The sequence below is a fragment of the Sparus aurata genome, chromosome 21, assembly GCF_900880675.1.
Source record: "Sparus aurata chromosome 21, fSpaAur1.1, whole genome shotgun sequence".
Lineage (NCBI taxonomy): Eukaryota > Metazoa > Chordata > Actinopteri > Spariformes > Sparidae > Sparus > Sparus aurata.
Window position 1 is genome coordinate 15050156 of NC_044207.1, and position 22295 is coordinate 15072450.

General features: G+C 40.9%; 1 protein-coding gene and 1 long non-coding RNA gene across 2 annotated transcripts in view; one reads left to right on the forward strand and one right to left on the reverse strand.

Annotated features, from left to right (window-relative positions):
• ak5 (adenylate kinase 5) overlaps positions 1 to 22295 on the forward strand; it is a 78206-nt gene that overhangs the window by 12644 nt on the left and 43267 nt on the right. Inside the window, exons 5-6 of the mRNA XM_030401990.1 lie at positions 2801 to 2914; positions 19336 to 19527. Of these exons, the coding sequence (XP_030257850.1) occupies positions 2801 to 2914; positions 19336 to 19527 (306 nt within the window). The remainder of the gene's footprint in view (positions 1 to 2800; positions 2915 to 19335; positions 19528 to 22295) is intronic.
• The window catches only part of LOC115572161 (uncharacterized), a 31815-nt gene continuing 30685 nt past the window's right edge, over positions 21166 to 22295 (reverse strand). The window contains exon 4 of the long non-coding RNA XR_003982034.1: positions 21166 to 22159. This is a non-coding gene — a long non-coding RNA (uncharacterized LOC115572161). The remainder of the gene's footprint in view (positions 22160 to 22295) is intronic.

The window sequence follows — 22295 nt, forward strand, 5'->3', positions numbered from 1 at the left end:
TTAGGGTTAGGGTTAAAGGTGTGATTTGTCAGACATGGCAAAAATACTACTTGTTAACATAGTCAACATGAACTGTTGCAGAAATGTTTACTGAAGCTAGCATGCTAACCAGCTAACCCCAATAGCCTGTTGTAGCAACCGGGCCTACGCACGGTTACCTCTTTTACATATGTCATCACCTCACATCACAGAGTACATCACTTTACTGACTTTTTTTGTAGCTTATTTTGTGTCGTTTTGATCATCGGCTCTCTTACATTCCTAGATTTCTTGATTATGCAAGGCACCGTAATACGCATGGTTATACTTCATGTGTTCAAGCCGAAGCACACTTCTTCCAAACGTGCCTGGGCCAAGAAAGTGTACAGATTGCCAAGTGCAAGTGCACCCTAAGAGTTAAGATCGGAGTTGCTGTAAATTGCCTCCATACTGTATTTCTACCTGTTGTCAAACTGGCATCTGACGGCAATTGAAGGTTACTCTGGTGAGATGTTGCAACATTATTTGGAGTGATATCCAACAGGTGGCCAATCTGTACAAGTGTTGGATGATTGATGCCTTTCTTCAAGTCAATGAAATAAATCAGAAAATGAGTTAATCTGTCAGTCAATTTGAGGTACTTTCAGAGTTAGATACGAAGATTGATATCACTCATATTTTTCTTGTAAATATCAAGCCACAGGTTGTTCAGCTCAACTTAATGACAGAGGGGAAATTATAAAATAAATCCACCTACCTGCACCTTTCTACCTGTCTGTTTTCTAAACCTATAAAGAAAATAAGTTTATTTCCCGAAATGTCAACCTATTGCTTTAAACACATGGTATAATTTAGCCTTTTTGTCTCTGTAAGTATTCTGAGTAAAAAAAAAGTCATCCATGCATTTGTCCTTCAACGCTGCAAATGTTTCAAAACGCAGCACGACATCAAACATCGCTTCACCGACTCTCTGCCAAAAGGCAAATCAACGTGAAGTCGTTGCTGTTTGTCTGTAACTCACTGTGAGGTCATGTGACTCAGTATATTTCTGAACTTCTGTTCCAGCAGAAATCCCACAGGTCTCCTCACAGGAGGATGAATGTCTGACAGGCAGTCTAGTCTAAAATTAAAGACTGACAGCACTTTTGCTTTCATATACTCAGACGGTGGAAACACATTAATGTTCAGACAGTTTGGCAAGATTCAGTCGTTAAAAAAATCGGTTAAAGATACATTTACATCACATGACTAATTGAGTTGGCCTTTTTTTGCACAGTTAAACCAAAGCTGTGTACCAAAAAATGCTAGATGATATATAATGCAAAATACTCTTTATACTAATTGTCAGGAGCAGTCAGTGTATCAGAAGTAGATGGACTTTTTTGCAAAAATAGGACATTTTATTACATTTTATTACAATGATTATGTTTTGGGTTTTGACTGCTGCCAAAATGGCCCTGAGTGTCAGAGTGTGAAATGTATTCCCCACACAGCGCCCTGAAAATGCTATGGAGTGAAAGGTCTGTCCATGTACCTTACTTTTTGCAACAACAACAAAAAAAAAAACTGGTACGAGATGTGTCATTTGTTAGACTTCACAGATTGTTGTCAGAAGTAACCAAAAGTAAAGATATCTTGTTAAAATATTACTTTTGTAACAGAGAAAGTCACCAATACAAATACTGAGTAAAAGTCGTTTAGTAGTTGATGTTAAATGAACAATACAAAAGAACAAAGAAAAGATCAAATGATGCATGTATGTATGCATTGTATACTGCGGGTCAATTAACTATTGCACTTTTTTTCTCATCCGTTTGTTTGTACACTAGTTGTGTAAATGTACTTTTATGAGATTCTATCACAGTTTCTGTCATTTATTAATTATCATTTTGCATCATCCCAATGTACCATTCACTACAGAGCAAAACTGCCATCTACGTATTCTAAAGGAAGAACTGATGATTGTCACGCAGTGGATCATAAGTCTTTCTTAGATCGTCTTATCTAATTTTATCTCTCATGTATATATTAATCTGTTCAATGGAATCTCGACTAGGTTTAATCTCTGCGAGGTCTGTCGGATCGGGCCACTGCTCTTATTATGTTAGTCGGGGGAAATTAAACGTCTGTGTCTTGGGCACGGCCGCAGATGTTATTTTTAGATCTGAGGATTGCTCACGTATCTCTGCCATATCGCATGATGCACTCTGCCTGGAGAAATACATTCGAACGCGTTGACCTCCTCCAGCCACAAGGAAGTAATTGATGCTAAAGGATGATGGCACACTGCGGCCTCGGGCACAGTCAAAACTAAACACAAGTTGTTCTGCTGCATTCAGATATATGAAAGAATAATTTGATATACAGAACGACTTTATTGTGGAATTCTCTGATGTGCTGTAATGCTTCCCACTCACATTCAGCTCCTCATTCATTGTCGAGGAGTTCTAACTAATCTATAACCTCGATGAATCTACGCTGGGAATTACAACAACATTAACAAAACTAATCTTCTCCTTCATGCTTTTGCTGGATGCAGACTGTTACTATAATTACAACTTCATGCTTTATAATTTGAAGCCGAAATGTTCTGACACTGACCAGTCGCCCACTGGAAGAAGCGCCCCTGACGTTTGAAATCTGAGTTTAGAAGGCGTCTGGCTAATAGTTGAGGTATTTTTGCTGATCAAAAACCCAATGAACTCCTGCTGGTATGGCAATTGTTTGTTGATAGGCGGTAGAAATCTTCCTTATTGCTCTTCTGACATTTCCAGGCTCAGGGATGATAATTAAGAATCATGTTGGGCTCACTGTTTTCCAGGAAACGACAATAACTGAGATCAAGCAGAAGATCATGAAGATCCCAGAGGCTAGTGGCATCGTCATAGATGGGTTCCCTCGAGATGTTGGGCAGGCCTTGTCCTTTGAAGATCAGGTGAGTTTCTGTCAGAGGATTCAGAAGTAGAGGGGTGCATACTTGAAGTCCATACTTAGGAATCTCCCTCAGATTATACAGACTATAGAAATGGTCTCTCAGTTGCTGGCTGACATTTGAATATAGTTCGGTATCTTCATATTTTCTTCAGTCAAATGTTAAGGTAGACACTGGTTCAATCCCAATACACCCGTTCCACTAAGCCCTACCTATTTGTTTTGTATGTGCAAGTCCATTGGTAGGATGTCCCTATTCGTGTTGGGATGGAGGGGTATGGCAAATCAGGGCTACATGACCCTCCAAGCTGAGCACACTTCAACCTGGGGGTTATGAGAATTCTGTCGTTTCTGTGTATTATGCTCCTTTTCTTTGTCACAAGCATAAAACAATCGCTGCTCGTTTGCAGATGTCATGGTGGTCTCTGACTAAATAGCGAGGTTAACATTACATCGTTATTGCTGATTTTTGCAGGATCACATCACCCCCTTTGATGATATTTAACACATGACTTCTTACCTGAGTCCAGCAGTGCAAGTTGCTGCACTTGGTGCTGCTCCTCTAATATCAATATAATGTAAGCCGCCAGGTTGATGAAGCAGTGCTCTTTTTAATCGATGACTTGATTGATAGTGTGGCGCTTTGAATGAATTGCAAGTGGCCATGCTTGTCAATCTCCATCAGAGAAATAGAAAATGGCATTGTGATAATACAAGGATTGCCTCAGAGACATGAGAAAACACAACGGAAGACGCCATGTTGACAAAATCCAGTCATCATGTAAACACCATCGACATCAACTGATGACGTATATGAGGGTCTTAAAGGGTTGTCCCTTCGGCGGATTTCAACCACGACCCATAGTGACCCTGTTCTGAGGAGCAAGTGGTTCACCTAAAAACAAGGGGTAGGGGTAAAACTTGAAATGGGCTGAGAAGCTTTGATTGCTACTGTACATGACAACAACCACATTTATGTGTCTATTAAGCCACAAAACATTGCTGAAAAGCATGTCGAACAGCTGTCTTATATATCTACCGTCTATATTTAGGGCAACATGTGAGTTAACACTAAGCAAATCCAACACCACCTTTTTACGCTGGATTCAAGGCTGCTTTTCTGGACCTGACCTGAGTTTGCTCCCAGTGGCTCTTCCATCGACGTGTAAGTGTGTATGAATGGTCGTCGCTCCTGATGAGCAGGTAGCTCCTGGCATGGTAGCTTCTGCCACCAGTGTATGGATGAGTATGTGAATGCTGAGTAGTGTTGTAAAGCTCTTTGAGTAGTCGCTAAGACTAGAAAGTGATTTGAAAATACAAATAAAAACATAAATACATTTGCTATTGATTTCCTATGATAATGCGTACCTGGCATGCCCCCTGCTGCGTGTTCTTTTAGCAGTTTTCAGATGTTCATAAAATGTTATATATTCTCAGCATGTTTTCCATTAATAGTATTTCTTCCCCCAGTTGTCTAAGAAGTCCTCACCCCACAAGGGCAACACTCTGTTTGGGGTCACTCACAAGGGGTTCTTGAGGCAGCCACGCCTGTAGTAACGTGTCTCGTGTGATCGGGACCTTAGGTAACGACTTTCACACTTCACCAAATGTGCCGAACACTCAAAGCAAACTGTCTCACGTACAAACTGCCTCTCCGGTTGACCCAGGAGTGAAACCACCCCAAGGCAAGACTGAAAGTGAAAGTGCAACTATTTTGTAATCTAATTATGGCATCTAGAACAGAGATTCCGTACTCCACTCATTATGGGACATTTAACTACCAGTCACTTCTCCGTTCACCACACTACACACAGATTTAACCTGTCGCTAGCTGGAACATGGAGTTTCTCTTTTGGGATCTGAACGAGTTTCAGTCACTGAGGGTGTTGTGTGATGTAGACACAGTCAAAGTTCTTATCTGTGTTCGACACACATAAAGAGCTATTCAAGTGGCATCTGCTAGAGGCCAAATATGTAAATAGTTTGGTCGCGCACCACACACTGGAGCTGCTATCCCTCAGTTTTTATGTCCAACAGCATGAGCTCTAAGGATGGCAGCTTCGGTCGCTCCGTGGTTTGAGTCACACCACCAGGGTTTGATGTATTTGAAATGAGATGCTGCACAGCATGGAGGGGTTACAGTCAGGGCCTGATGACTCTTTTACAACATGTAAATATGTGTTATTTACAAGTTTATTTGAAAAGTTTTGCCCCAGGCTGTCCCATCTTCCCAGCTGTGACAAATTAACATTTAAACCAATTATAATATTTTTGCTGCTATTTTACATCAGTGTTAGTTGAACTTGAATACTTTCAATGCTAGAGGTTGACAGCTATTATGCATGTTATTATTTTTAAAAGGTGTAGGTGGTATTTTTGTATTTCCTTTTGCCTCACCATTTGTTGCCAGCTTTTGCCTCCTGCCATTTTATTCTTTACACTTTTGGACTTTACCTCATCATTTACCTTCCATTTTCAACCTGCCAGCTAGTGCGTGTATTTTGTTGACTTGTGTTCTTCCATTACCCCGAATATTTCGAGCAATATTCAAACCGACAGGCATTTCATTCAAGGTAATCATGCTTTTAATTTGGTCGCCTGAAAGGTGGAGTCAGGGAGTGAGTAAACAAAACCTAAACCGGTACCTCATCTGTGAAATTTTCTGCCAGAGTCTCATCAGATGGATTTTGATTTGCAATGGTGGTAGTTCAACAATGCCGACACCAACGCCCATTATCCCGCGCTACTTCTACTGCTGTTTTTGCAAAGATACTGACTATTGGTAAGAACTGATTTTTCCATTGACAGTATGATGTAATGGAAGAGACAGTTTGACCTTGTCGAGAGTTTCATATTTTATGAGTGTCGACCTTGTCTTCACACCATTCATGCTCACATTGTCAAGTGAAATGCTGGTTTTCCATTATGCGGCCCAGTCACTGCTCAAAATTCCTGAAATGAACCAAAACTCGCACACTCAGAAAGATTTCCACACTTTATCTGGCTCACAATCTTTGAGTTGTCGAGCTTCCGTCCTACTAAAGTCCCCTTGAACGAGACTTGTAATACCTGCACCGGCCCTTTTCTGGATGTTTTGATCCAATACCCGAGTATCAATAAAGCATGTGATGATTGTTGTGTAAGATATGATAATAGTGCATTTTAAAGAGTCGTTCTCTATGAAGAGTCATTAAACCAATTTAAAACATTGACATCAATGTAAAATGATCAACACAAGGACAACAAATGATTGAACTGTTGTTCTGACTTAATAGAATCTGTATATGTCATATCCATGCTTTTTTTTCCTAAGCAGGAACCCTCAATGGAAAATTCATCATTTACATTTGTTTACCCAAATGTGTGACACAACGGTCGATTGCTTTTAAAAGGATCGATCTTCTATCACATTTAAACTCACTTAACATTTATCAACTTTTAAATGGGCACTTAACGACCTTCAGAGTGGTTGGGGTCTATCTGGGTCAGTCCAAGTAAATTCTGACCTTTAAATCTGGTAATTTTAGCAGCATTAGACGGATCGAGAAGAGGAAAGGACATCAGAGATTCGAGTGTCTCGCTTGGACAGGATTAAAATTCTAGAGTAGCTAAAGTGATTGTTGCAGATGTTATTTTAGCTGTTGCCAAATTACAGGGGGTGCTTTGTGATTCAAGAGGGTAACTTGCGGAAAAAGTGAAAATGTGTTTTAAAATGTATATTGTTCAGTTGGCTTTAATATCATAAATATGGTTTGTGTGTGTGAAAATGTGGAATTTGTCTTCATGGGCCAGTCCCCCCAGGATCTGACTTTCTTTGTAGTTATCCCTGCCCCAAATGACTGAATTTGTACATACAGATTTAAAGCATTCATATAAAATCTTCATGTCTACATTCGTACATCTCATCACAGAAGTGTCAGTGTGACAGTTTGGTCAAAGCTTTTATGGTAGAAAGGGAGAAAACTCCTCCTTTCCTTATTTTTTCTAGTCATGTATCTCCAACCAGATGGAAGAACTGTGAAGTGTTGATTGATGGAGTGTCATTTGCTATTGTGAGTTCAAGGCGTGATGGTTCACGTCTGAGGGATAGAGTGTAGGAAGGCAGATGATTTTGGAGGCAGTGTGTGTGATGTTGCTGAGTTGGTTTTTGTTGGAGATTGCTAAAATGGTCAAGAAGCAGGCGGGACAGCACAGAGAGACAAAGATCGACTGAATTCTGCTTTTGTGAAGCAACAACAGGAGGTCGGGGGAGACAGACAGAGCTCTGAGTTTATAGATGAAATGACGTGTTGATCAGAACTTAATTTATTGTCTTTAAGTATTCCAAGATATTTGAAGGTGCTCACCTGCTCAGCTATCTTGAGCTTGTTTTGGGGTTCCACAGGGTGGATTTGAACCCTGAGCCTAAACCTCAGCAGGCTGCATGAGGCATGCACTTTACCAGGTGAACTATTCATCAGCTTTATTAAATGCCAGGTTTTGGTGATCCAAGCTTCATCACATAGGCTGAGGTTCCAAGGTTGGCTGACAAAACGTGGTCTATGATAAAGATGAGCTGACCCGGGTGCCTCAGCAGGCTACTGAGGAGGATGCTTGGGGTTTGAATCCTCACTAAAGCTTTTGCTATGTGAAGTAATGTTTGGCCGTCATAAAAATATATATATATATTTTGAGCCACAAAAAGTTCTTTAGACGTCCATAACTGAAGTTGGAAAGATGTCTTGAATTACATTGCAGAAACTCTCATTGTGAATCCTGTGAGGACATCACTGAGACATCAATATTGAATGTTTAAAAGACGTCTGACTCTCCACTGGACAACTTTTCAACATGGTCAAAGACGTTGAAAAGACACCTTTTGGACTGTTTTTGCTCAGTGGGTACATTTGTTATAAGTCCTCCTGTAGTGAGAGTATCCATCAACAGCCATGTGTAGGAAGCATTGAAGTGGAGCGTGAATGTATGTATCAAACAGCATTACAGTCTACAACCTGTAGCTCCCCGCAAGCTCTGAATGTTTATCATATGTGTGTTTGTGTGTTTTGTGTTTGAGAAACCAGATGGGGCTCTTCAGGGGATAACGTTCAGTAAAAGATGGGGTGGTGCTTTATCTCATCATCTTTCCAGTTAACACATGTAAATGGCTTGCTAACGCAGACAGCCACGGGCAATCAGTTGGCCCTATAGAGTCCGTCTGCTCCTGTCACTAACGTTAACAAATGGCACTGAGGGCAATATCTGTCTCTCATTTCATGTTTCTCATTCCTTATTTCACACCAATTACTGAGTGTGTCTCTTACATACACACACAAACATATGCACACAATCAATTATATTCTTACACACGCACAAAGACAGACAAGTGCACACAGCCTCACACAGATGGAGATCACCATAAAGATATAGCAGAGCATGCGCACAAACACACTCCTGAAAAGAGTCGCACAAACATATTTACAGGGAAGCATAAACACAAGAAAATGCACACAAAGACACACACACAAACTAATGAGACATAGTCACATGCACATAGAAACAAACACTCTTTAATTTTAATTGCCGCGCTGACTTTGCTCTTTATAAACAACTAGTGCAGTCCCCGTAAGAAAAGTGTATTCCTATAAAAAAGTGGGAGGTTAAGGAGCTTTTTCATGGATGGCCAAATGAGGCTGTGTTTGAAGGTGGGGCGTCAGGGATATTTAGGTTTGTTGTGAAATCTGATATTCCAGGGTATAATTGGCTGTTTTTAACTATTTTTGATTTTGCCATTATATTTCATCTTAAAAGCTATTTACTTGGTGTCATTATTTTCAGCACAACCTCACATGTGTGACTGTACAGTTATTTTTTTTATTTTGACATACTGTATTAACACAATGGACCTAAAATCACAAAAAAAAACAGAAAATCCGAGAAGAAAAAGTTAGATTTTTTTATCTTTTATTTTTTATTTTTTATTTTTATGTTTAACAATCCATTTTTTTTATTATTTTTTTTACTTATAATGCAAATATAAATTGTTGTTTATCTAAATGTGTGCATACATTTAAAACATTTACAAAGTTATATGTAACTATTTACATTTAAATGCAGGCAATGCTCAGGTCTGCCTGTGCTCCTTCCAGCTGAATGAAGAGCTGCACTGCCTGCTCCACATTCAGCTTCTCCTCATTAAACAAAAAAACGACTCCACTACTCACTAAACACACTACACATAACACTACATAACACACTAACTACACACTCCAAACACGCTAAATGTCACAAATCTCTCAACTCTCACACACACCGACCGTCGTTGCCTGTCAATCATCTGCCTAGGTCCCTCCCACAACTTCCTGTTCCTCAACAACCAAACTTGCTGCTTGGACACTTTCGTGACAAAAGCCCGTTTTTACCGTTTCTTCCTGCACCAGAAACAAAGCAAACGTGACGGTGATGTTCGCAAAAAAGCGTGGAGGACATTATTTACCCTAGGTCCGGTTTTGGACGTGCCGATGCTTCCGGTCCGTCGCCTCTGGAGGTGGGCCGTGTAGCTAGCGACTAGCTTTGTTGTCCGCGCGTCTCCGGATCTCCTCAGACCCGAACAGACTCGGTCCGGACTCGTTTAATCTCATTAATCTACAACAGTCAGTTTAGATGCACAGAACAGAACAGAACGGGACCGAACCGCCGGCAAAATCCCGGTCCAGCTCGCGCCGCTGCAGGTATAAATCTGCTTGTTTCTTAAGGTGTGGGGTCGCGGTGGGCTCTGCAGTGATTGGCTCTGGTGCGCACCTGGCCACAGTGTGCAGTGATTGGCTCTGGTGTGCACGTGACTGTAGTGGCTCCGGTGGACAATGCTCGTGGAATTTGTAAAGCATTTATGAAATAATTTATTAACAGTATCATTGCAGTCCAAACAAATGCGAAATATCACACCATTGAACCACGCAGCAGCCATGTTGAAACTCTCAGGTCAGTCTGATCCTGATCCGCAGAGATATTTGAGGAACACACACATACACACACACACACAGACAGACAGACAGAGGTTCCATGTATTTATAGATAGATACTGTGAAATAATAAATCAGCGTGAGTCACATTTTGAGTCACGGTTTAAACAATTAAGTCAGAATCATCGCCTGCAGATATGACGGCCATTAACATTTACGTTCTGTGATGACTGCAATTAAATGCTGCCGTCTTTGTGCATATTCATTTACTTTTCTGCTAATAAATTTATCTTTCAGGATGGGGAAGGACATCTTTAAAATACCGTAAATTCCGGACTAATGAGCGCACCTGAAGATAAGCCGCACCAACTAATTTTAAAAAGAAAAAAAAAGTTGCACATATATATGCCTCACTTGTCTATAAGCTGCAGGTGTCCGCGTCTGTTCTCTGTGTGTTTACCCAGTCTTCAAGAACGTTTTCAAGTTCGGGCTATCTGCTTTAATAATCTGAAAGCTTTTGTCGTCCTTTGCATTGAGTCAGTTCTTCACGCTGCCATCTCCAACATCTCTCACCATCGATTCATTGATGCCAAGCTTACGTGCAGCAGCTCTATTTCCTTCTTCGACAGCCAGATCGATTGCCTTTAACTTAAAAGCTACATCATATGCATTTCTTTGTGTGTTTTCCATGATGAGGGTGTGTACATGATGCGCAAAATGACTGTTCAAAGATTTTAACCACTTTCTTGCAAAACCATACCACGATAAGTCTTCGTAATAACTAACAAACTAAACATCACACACATTCGCCAAAGGAAGATCATGAAAATAAAACATTTCTATCTAAGAATATAATCAAAATACAATTTAAAGCAGAAACTATGTTAAAATCATAATTATTTTCCTCTGACCCCGAAAGAAATGTTCAGCATTTTTTCAGATTCACAGACAGAAACTTGACAGCCACGTGACATGGACACATGACAATAGAAAAGACAATACAACAACTGCATTAAAAACACATCAGTGAATGAGAGAGGCAAAATAATGTGTTAAAGTTTGAAAAAGATAGGGTTGTATGCCTCATAGTACCCCCACACACATTAGTAAAGATAAGAGTGTCTTTCAAGCCATTTCTGTGACTGCTGGAGACGGTTGCAGAACTCCTATAAGTTGCAAAAGTAAAGGTAAATCAAAAGATGTGTCTGACTTACTGAATTACTTCTACCACTCAATACAACAAAACAAACCACATTTACAGTCATATCCAGACCACATTGTGTTTGGTCCATTACCTCATGGTTTAATCTCGTGTGTCAACAAGGCCACTAATTTTGTGCTTTTTTTTTAACATGTCGGTACGACTCTAAAATTGTTCACTAGTCATCACAGTTTCCATCATATACAGTACTGCTGGTGGGTTAGGGTTCATTTATTGCCACTCAGCAGCTGGTTGTGGTCAGTTTGTTGATACAAAGATACTTATGAACTAATCATTACCTAATGACTCATTACTATATGATCTACCAGTCTGATCTCCATTAACTCATTACTATCTACTTTATAGTCTTCGAATCACAATTATTGGGGAGTTACTCATTAACGAATCATTAACTATCAAGTTGTTCCTGGTTAATTTCTTACCTGCTCTTCAGTAGCTCCTCACATTTTTGTGTTTCTTATCTTACATAGTTACCCATCAGTATATCGCTCAGTACTTTATCACTCACATGTGGATGATGGTCAAGTTTTTTCCTCTGTTTCACCATTTTTTATTCTGGCTACTGTCGTAACCTATTCTAAGATGTAAAATCTGAAAAACCTTCAGATCGCAATCCGTTTTATTTACCTTCATCAGTAACCAGGGGGGAAATGCTCCGCATCATCAATCCAGCTGCCCATGCTGCTATCACCAGCCGAACCTGATCTATTGCACAACAAACTGTTGCAGGCATTGCGAATGGATTCTTTGGCTCATCACACTAACCGCTGTGGAAAGCTAACCCGCTCTCATGTCTTCGTTATAGTGTCTCGTCTCTCCGGTAATTGTACATTCTCTCCCTCTTTTTGCGGAGAGGCCAAGTCTCGGCGTAATGAGAGCTCGTAATGTGGTTGCTGCTGTCTCCTGGCCCACGTTGCCTGACAGCAGATTCCACTTAGTGCACGTTCCCTGTCTGAGAGTTGCATGGGGAGACCAAACAAAGAAAGCGGATGATACATGTGGCTGGCTCATGTACAGAGAGAGGGATTTCTAACCAGACAAAATCCACACAATCATGCACTACCCCCTCATTGATAGAGCTCGCAACTGAGCTATTACTATGGTTATTATCAGCAATTCCAGCTGTTTCTAACAGGTAGTAGATTTGATGTGATTAAGCATACCATCTCTCTTCGTCCCCCACATCAGCTGAGGCTCTAAATAGAAAAAAGCAAACCGTTTGTGGCTGACTCGCTGACAGGAATTTTCACATTAAAGTATCCTTGTTGTTCATGATTAAAATCTTGTCCCATCTCTCGTCTTGTAATTTGGTAAATTACATTTCATAAAAGATAATCACATAAATTAGGCAGGATAGTTGTTTTTATTGTCACAGGGTTATTTAAATTGTTGTGTAAAAGGATTGCAAAAAGGGGCTGATGACAGTTCGCAAATGTGTCCCCGGGGTTAGATAAGGATCGGAGGAAGTTCACTGGAGATTAAATCATGTAGATAACACGCGTATATAGTTGTATTTATAACCGTGTCCCAGCAACAGTTTCAAAAACAGCTCATACACTCATTGATGATTGGACAGGAGCTGCTGACCTCTCAGCCAATAATGCAGGGATGCAGCAGCCCTGGGATTTACAATAGAGTTAAGTGACAACTGGTTATTAAAGGGGCTTCTGTGCAGCTCAGGAGCAAAGAGAGAAAATAACCGTGGTATGCCTTGACAAATTAGGTGCCATGTTGTCTGGATTAGACCATTTGTCGCAGTTATTGCAAGTCAAAAAATCCTATTTTTGGACTCACACGTTCATTGTCTCAGCCTGATTTTCTTTGAACCCCATTCTCTTACGGTGCAGCCACCACAGATGTGCAGATGTGAATTGATGAAAGTATTGATACACTCATCCGAGTCACCTTCAGTGACATTATCGCTCAGAGCAATAAGATTTATGAGAACAACCCATATATAGCCTGAGAGGCAGAACTCAGCGAAAAATATAGATTTATATATACCAGGTTTTCCACCACACTTACTTTTTCCCTGATTTTCGCCTCTCAGGTTTCATGCAGATTGTACTATCCTATTGGTAACGGTAAGCCACAAGGAAGAGCATAAGACTTTGAAGACAATTTTACCAGGGGGAAAAAGGGACCCAAAAGGACTTTCCCCATACTGCCTGCATTGTAAAAGAAGCAACTCTAAAGCAGTGGATACATTTTTTGATTTGGAAGTCTAATTAAACATCCTTGGGTGACCTAAACCTTTGTGTGTGTTAAATATGAGGCCGGAGCCAGGGGGCAACTAGCCTATCTTAGCAAAGCACCAACGAAAGCTAACCTGGTTCGGTCTAAAGCTCAACAACTAACACATTATATCTTGTTGTTTGATCCCAACTCAACTGAAGTGCTTAAAAAAGGTGTGTTGTGATATTGTGGAAAGGTTGACTTTTATGCTAATTATGTTATGCCAATTAAAAGTAATAATCTCAAGCTCTGTGTTTGCTCTGACAACTTCGTGTCAGTCCTCTACAAGGACATGAATAGTTCCCAGATGCTTAGAAACATCTTTGTGTCTCCATTCAGCTTCCAGTTGAAACTGAACACTTTCAAGATCGTCCAGCTCCGGTCAGCTGTCCTATCACAGACTAAATAAAATCTCGTGCAAATCCACGTTATCTGCTCTTGGTAATGTCACATCTTCTGAAGGAACAGAAGAGGTGTTACCTTAATGAAACGTAAGGACTCAGGAAGAAAAGCGGGACAACATTAAATATTCATCAACTGAATAAGAATTGATAGGGTTTGTCTAAACTTTCTCGTAGTTGCAGGTGGCTCTAATTAATGATCATTTCTGATTAATTTGTCAAATACTTGAATTAAATAATTATTTGGTCTATGAAATGTTGCAAAAGCTCAAGGTGCTCAAAAACTTAGTCTAAGTCTAAGGTGATGGAAGACAAATTATGGCAGGAAATCTTCACATTTGAAAGACTGAAACATGCAATGTTTTGGCATTTATGATTATAAAAAATGACATTAATAGATTATCCAATTCTACAGACCAATGTTATTTATATTGGACAGGCGCTAAACAACCTCAGCTAATTATACCACAAATGTTCCTCCAGGCTAACCTGTCATGCTGGTGTTAAAGTCCCAGTGGAGCTCCTGAAGACTTTTTTCTTTGTCATTAGCAGCAGTGCAACTTTTAAGACTGGTACTCTTGGCACGTCTATGGTCTCGGGCCAGTGAGGAGCTTTACAGAGAGACCAAAAGAAGACATGCTGACACAGTTAAAGAGAGGCTGCTGCGATTAAAGATGATGGGCTGAAACAGATGGAGATGGATAGAAAAGTAATACACTCAGCTACAAAGTCACAGAGAGTCTGGAAAATGTATCTGAAGGTGGAGGAGCTCGCAGTGTGAGCTCTGGGGTCCTCTTGGGGACCTGCAGCATCCATTTTCATTAGTCTCCCCTTCACCCCATGCAGCTACTTTGCCCTTTACAACTTCACAGCAGCCATTTATGAGCCACTCCTGTGGGCCAGCACAGCAGCCCTGCTCCTCTTTATAGCTGCCCGGAGAGACCATCTATCCCTTGATCCTCCCCTGCTGCCTTTTTTCCTCCACCTCTATCGACTATGTTGGGTTCAGTCTATCAGTCTATTCCCCCCCCCCCCCCACCCCCCCCACCCCCCCACCCCCCGACAATCTTCTTCTGTGCAGGTGTCTCAATCCACAACACACACATCTATCTATCAATTTTGGTAATTGGCCAATCAGACAAAGTGGTTTATCAAGGAAAATGCCCAACAAGCGCTGGTTACTGTCGCCAAGGACTGTACGTCGGACAAAACGCTATTTTGTACCCATCAATAAAAAAAACAAATCAAGACAGTAATTGATCATGAAAATTGTTTGTGAGATTACATGTAACTGGTCGACAACCATGGTTGTAGAGGAGAGGACAAAACAACGGCTGACGCTCTGCTGCACTGCGAGATGATCAGTGTGGACTCTCCCAGCACACTCTCTAACACTCCGGAGAAATTAAACATTATGCTTTGAGAAGAACTAATTAATGCATATTGCAAGTGCACATGGCTTCAGCCAACTTTTCCTGCGAGACAGACTTCTAGAGGCTTAAGGAGAAAGTTTCAAAGACGGTAATGTTACGTAATTCTGCTTTTAGCAAGCTTATAAAGTGCTCATTAATTATTGAGGGGAAGTTTTAACTCCTTTCATTTTCTGTCGCATTGCAACTGGATACATGTCCACTAAGAAAAAGCAAAAAAAACGTGAAGAGTGAGGTTCGTCCTTTTTCAGCGTCACTTCACTCTGGCTGCTTTTAAATGTACCTGCAGGTTTGACAAACCAAGGGAAAATTTGTATCCACTGTTGAATTGAATGGCATCATCAGGAAAGTGCTAAAGCTGACATGTTGTTGTTTTTCTTGAGAGGCCACTGTGTTTGAACACCTGTTCCTCTGTTTTATTCAGATTTTTGTCTTGTGTTGCATTTTACTATGATGTGATTTTGTACAGCTGCTGCCTTAGCCAGCCCACCTGTGACTAAGAATTGTTGTTTTTTCTTTATCTTTGATGAGCCTTTTATATCTACAGACCCTTAGTTTAAAATCTGTAGGGTTTTATCTGCCGATTGGACAATCTGGCATTTTACAAACCAAACAATGAGAACTGAATTGAGAAAATCATCTGCGGATGAATCGATAATGACATCAGCTGTTACAGCCACACAGTGAGCCGAGCTGCCTGCACTACACATAATGAACGTCCACTGGGTCCAATAGGGAAAGTGGTTTAAATGATGTGTTTACTTGTCTGCTCGTTTGGACAAGTAAGATGAATTCCACTCAAACCACCCAGAGATGTCTGAAAATGAAGAGTCTGTAGTTCTCCATGGGAACTGCTGGATGCCATATAAAGAGGAAACGACCCCAGAACGCTCGGGTTTATGGAGACAGATGGAGACATCTGATAGTCAGCAGCTCAGCATGCTTTGAGAGGCAGGGCAGAAATAAAATTAACCGAAGGCCAACAGTAGTCTGGACAGATGCCTGTAATCAGCTGTTTCTTCATGTATGGCAGCCTTAAATGGTATGAATGAAAGCAATGTCTGGAAGGAACCCTTCGTGATTAACTGAAGTTTGAACAGCTGTAATAGGATTGTTTTTAAGCAATTTTAAGCGAAACTTATCATAAACCCAGAGCGAAAATGCTTACAGAGTGGTAACAATCAAACAAAATACACCGTATGCGTGAATGTGGCATCTTTAAGATGCTAATAAAAGCTAACATTTGCTGGCGACAGTACATTTTGCTTCATAAATGGTGTTGACGTTCGTCTGCATCAGAACAGGAAGCCACATTTCAGCATTTCATTGTTTGAACTGCTGCCATCATGTTTTTTCGTCTTTGATCGGGCGCATTTAGCAGAACATCTTTAAAAAGGTATTTTATAGCTGTCGTGTTTGGCTCAGCGATCAGGTGAACATCTGCCTGCTTATGCACCATTTTTAGCCTGATGTTTGTGTTGGTTAGAGAGGAAGCCCACCAAATGCTTCCTGGCTTTCAAGCAAGAGAGATGGTATCACCAGCAGAACAACCGGTACTAAAAGTGCTTTCGAAAATAGTCTTACGTGATGTGATGATAACACATTTCCGGAGTAATTTCAATGATGATAAGTCTGTGAAGCTGTAGCATGTGTTCGTTGCTCCACATTAACGGTGCGATGGAGAAAAAGCTTTGGTCAGGAAGACTTTAAACTGAGAAGCTTTCACCTCAATAAACTACACCGATGGAGCTATTTTTGGCTCTGGCGGTGCGCCAGATCAAATACAGACTCTGGGGAGCTCATTTCATCAAACAAAGCAGGAAAACAAACGACAGTGGGTGAATATGAATAGCCCGCTCTTGATGTTTTTTTTATGGAAGAAAGATCCCAGCAGTGGTGAGCTCGGTGAGTAGTCGTCAGGTTGAAGATGAGGAGCGTATTTAACACTTCACTAAACATCTGGAGGTGCCTCTTGGAAGAGGTCAGAGCCATAGAAACCAGGGTTTTTCTCCTGTGATGCTGCTTTGCATTAGATAACAGCATCCTTCACTGGTCTTTAAATACCCCGCGCTTGCGTCAGCCTGTTTAGTTTACGCACGCGTTGGTTACTAAGGAATGGTTTTGTGTGCTGGGCTTTGTGAAACAAAAGCTCATTGGAGCGTGATAGATTAAATCTCTATTATTCAGGCCTCAGTCAGCGCTGTTGCTGCCGCCTGACCTTTTCCTATAAATTAGGATAGTTATTGTTTATTCTGTGTTGTTATACCTTGGTAACAGTCACTTGAGGCCTGTTGTAGTTAATACATCATCTCCTGATTACTTAAGATAACTTGGCTCAGAATCTGATCGTTAATTGTTAAAGTAATTAAAATCACTTTCTATTTATCCCTCTCTGGTTAAAGATGTTTCAGAGCTAAAAAGAAAAAAGATTGAAGTAAATGAAAAACATAAAAACTTGCTGAATTGTTCAGTCAAATTCTTGTAATTGTAATCAAGTGTCTGTAAAAAGGTTCACCGCAATAAATAACATTTGATTGCGTGTTATCTTTTCAAAAGAAATTCAAGTAGCACTTATCAATATTCTTATACTGACAATGGTTTAAAGAATGCGAAGGGTATTTCCACCTCAAGTGGAAGAGTAGCTCAGTGCAGGGTTTTATTGAGCAACCTATGTTTTGATTCGCCAGCACCACTTTCATAAGTACGGTGGCTCTGAGAGTCAAAACAGAGAGTGTTTTTTAGTTTTTTTTAACAAAGGTGTTTGATTGCATTGAGTGATATTGATGATTTAGATTTTCCGTTGCAAAGGGCCGTCGAACAACAAGTGAAAGTGTGGAAGGGTTTTAAATAGAGAGTACACTTAAACTGATAGTCTATTTTTGTATGTGTCACAAACATGTTGTGCTGATGACTCCATCCACAGAAATACATTATTTATTATTATTTATTTATTTATTTATTTACATCATTATTTTATTCCTACACCATTCCTCCTGCTGCTTCTCCGAACTCTGAAATGTCGTGATTTCCGAAACGTTGTTAGATTTTGACCCTCAGGGCCACCATACCTCAACATTGTTTCCACCAGCAAAGGTCGGCTGATTTTTGCAATATAAGCCGAGAAAACCCACTATGCATTTTTTGCAGGTTATTGCAGGTTATTGCAGGTTAATGAATCAATCTAAATTGGTCGTAGTTGTGAATGTAACCATGAATGTAGTCCTGTGATGAACAAGCAACTTTTCCAGGGTACCAGTGTCAGCTGGGATTAGCTCCGGCCCGCAAAGGATAAGCGGTTACTGAAAATGGAGTGGAATTAAAATATCCTATAACCACATTTGAGGGACCATAGCGAGATCTGCGTGCATCAGTCAGACTCCAGGACAAACTGTTTAAATGTGTGCAGCACGGCAGGAGGTAAATCGCGACACGGAGCTGAAGCTTTAAGGTTGTGGCAGCCATAGCAACAAAGAGCAGTGCGTAATCACAGCGTTATTCACACACACACACACACACGCCGATGATTTGAGGGAATGCTGACGAGTTGTACTTCATACCTCATCCTGCTCCTCCTCGTCTGGTCTCTAAATAGAAAACTGCTGTCATAGTTACGGAAAAAGGCCGCACGTGTGATCGCACCTTAAAATGTCACTCGCTGCCGGTCGTGTCACAAAAAAAAAAGGGACTGACTTTGACAACACAAAGACAATCTGTGTGTGTGTGTGTGTGTGTGTGTGGCAGCTAATGGTGTTCTTATCTCCTGTTGCGAAAGTACAGTGTCATTTGGTTTGACTCATAATCCCACCTGTGTTAACGTTGCATCAGCAGTGGAGCAGCTTCAGGCTATTTTAATTTCTACGATCTTAGGTCGTCACCGCACTGGTTCAATGCAGGGAAATTCAGGTGGTGAACTCACTTCAAAATGCAACAAAACTGCTGAAAAAGAATACAATATCCAATCTGACTGAGAGTGAAGTCTTTATTCTAGCGTGAATGGCAGTTTTGACATTTTGACCCGAGTGCATTCAGTTTAAAGAAAGAGACTGACCCCGAGCTGCTTCTCTAGTTCCACTACTGTGGCACAGCTCCGAGACCGAGCTCCCTCCGGCTCTCATTGTGTGCATCACATATGAATGAGAGTTAATCAGAGCGGTTTAGCTTCGGCTGTCATGTTTGCCACGTCTTCTCTCTCCTCGTAGATCTGCACTCCTGACCTGGTGGTGTTCCTGGCCTGCACCAACCACCGTTTGAAGGAGAGGCTGCAGAAACGCGCCGAGCAGCATGGACGACCGGACGACAACCCCAAGGCCATCGACCGCCGCCTGACCAACTTCAAACAGAACACCATTCCTCTGGTCAAATACTTCCAGGAGAGGGGCCTTATAGTTACGGTAAGGCCTGCGGGATAGTGTGTATGCGCTGTGTGTTTTATCGTCCCGCTGCTTGATTGTCCATCCAGTGTAAACCTTCAGCGCAGGAGGTACTGTGTTTGTCACGTATAATGAGACAGGAAGTAAGGGCGTGAAGATAATGATAATTGTTTTGTTTGGGTGAACTTATCCTTTAAGATCAACACTGAACATAATTCTGTTATATAAGTGAGACCCCAGCAGGCTCCCGTTTGTCCTTCTTGCTTTGTGTGCTCAAATTCAGTGTGTTCCTGCTGGACGAGAGGACCGAGTGTTAGTTGGAGACCACTGGGACCTTCATTACTATGTGTGCTTTGTTGCAGAGGGGCATCGAGTTACCCCCGGTATGTGTGAAGTGGGTGCTAATAGAGCTATCGGGTCCTGCAGGAGGCAGCTGCCCACTCTTCATGTAGGAGTCTTATTGATCTGTCTGAGTCTAAGCACAGCGTCTTCTTCTTGCAGCAGAGGGAATACTGAATAACTCCTCCATCTTGTTACTGAGAGAAAGACGGCCTTTTAGATTGCTGTCTGGGGGGCATCTTAAAATCAAATGCTCACCGTAATCTCAGGTGGCTCTCATACTATAGTTGGAAAGAATGAAAATATAATGAGATGCCCTCCAGAAGTCTGAGCCTGCAGTTTGTGTTTTCAGTGCTCGCTCCCTGTCTGCAGCCTCCTCTGGTTGATGCTGCTGTGAAGCAAGCAACACTTAACGAGTCTGGGACACACCGGATTTTAATCTGAGTCTGGATTTTTATTGCGCAAACACACATTTCCACCTCTGTGATATCTTTTCGATTTTCTGCAGGAGTGTTCTGCCTTCTTGTCTTGCTCCCTCTGCCCCGCTCTCTCACTTCTTCACCGTTCAAGGTCCATGAATCTCGCCTCTCTGTGATGTATTTGCAGTGTTTTCATGAAATATTCCTCAACGTTTGTTCACTCCTCTGTCTGTTTTTTTCTCTCCAAGTGCATGCATAGGCCAAGATGCATCCTATAATAGTTGGTACTGTTCTATACTATCTCTATCACTTTGCCAAATACAAGACAAAGTTCTTCTGTTTTCAGCAGTGGTGGAACGAGACTGAAATTTCTGTTTCTAAATTACCCCCAACTCCTCTTCTGTTCTGCTCAGCAGTCAGTGTCACCTCTCCAAACCTGCGCCTGCTGCACAGTTTTGTTCCTATATCAGGTTTTCAATGGCTCATTTGTGATCAAAGCTGCTATAAATATGCAGATGAAAGGTTTAGATATTGATCTAAATTGTACTCAGTACTCAATCATGTTTTTAAAGTAACCAAATATGTGTAGACTACATGATGTAATGCATGCTTATGTACTAGTAGAATTACAGACTTGAGAAAATACTCATAAAAGTACAAGTACCCAAAAAAGTCATTTAAATCGCTGTAATGAGTTACTTCAACCCCGTTAGGAATTATTTCACTATAAGATTATCATGGCCATTATATTCCTGACTAATCAATTGATTTGTTGGTCCAGAAAATGACAGAAAATCACAAACTTCCATGCTCAAGATCTTATAAAATATCTTACACTGTCTTAGCAATGGTCCAAAGCCCAGAGATTCACAGGAGAGAAAGAAACCAGACAACATTCATATTTTAGAATCAGAAATCAAGTTTATTTTATCTACTATATTTGTTATTTCGTGAATTTAGGGCACTTTTACTTAAGCGATTAAAACTGATAGGTGAAAGATTACTAAATAGGCTAAAGTGCCTATTCAAGTGTATATTTAAATACATTGTTAGAAAGCCTTTTTATTTTGTATACATACAGACTATGCTACAGAAAGTGTGAAAAACCTACAGATGGAGCATCTAGTTGTTTCAGGAGTGTAGCAAATCCTAAGAAAAGCTGTTGTCTCCGAAACACAATATTCAGGCATAAATGACAACAAAATAGCTACAAACTGAGATCATAAATTCTCTTTCATGCTTTATCTGTTGAACAACTCCACTACTGAAAAGGAAAGAGGACATTAAACTGCAATGCCGAGACTGTAACCTTTCCAAAGAGCCCAAAGCGGCATCTTTGACTTGGCTACACTGTGATCGGCGTTTTAGGAGGATTTTGCGTACATTTTCAGATTAATTCGTCAATTATTTTTGACAGCTCGTTAAATCAGCTGTCGGTTGTCAAAGTTTTGTAAATGGAATATTTCTCCACAGCTATTTCTTCCAGTTAGATAATAATAACACCCCCAAACAACAACAAAGGAAGAGGAAAGATGAAGCAGCTATCTAATCTCGGCTGTTGACTGAAAATAAACAATTTCCTCAAGATAAAGTTGTCAAGTCAACGTTGGATTTGTTCTTTTCTCCACAGTTTGGTGAAGCTCTCTTCCCACAGACGGACACGCTCTGGGTCACTGTAATCAACAGAGGTTAATATTACCCAGCAGGCCTCTGTGTCAGCCTTTTCCCAACAGAGTGATGAAATGAGTCACCTCAGCAAGAAGCTGAACTCCTACAAAGTCAACAGATAGTTGTGCTAAGAAAAGCTTCAGATTTTTTTCAAAGATGGCACCACAGCAGATGGTCCAAGTCTGTAGTTCCACTGAGCCTCCCACCAGGTCACTTCGAGGAGAAACCTACAGCATATAAACAAAAATTACTGGACCATTGTTGAAGTTGCGTACTAAAAACTTTGCTGTTCTGTTATTCCCACTTGAACAGATGTAAAAATTAAAGTGGAGGTAAGGTTCCTGCAGCCTGCTACCTTTTGCA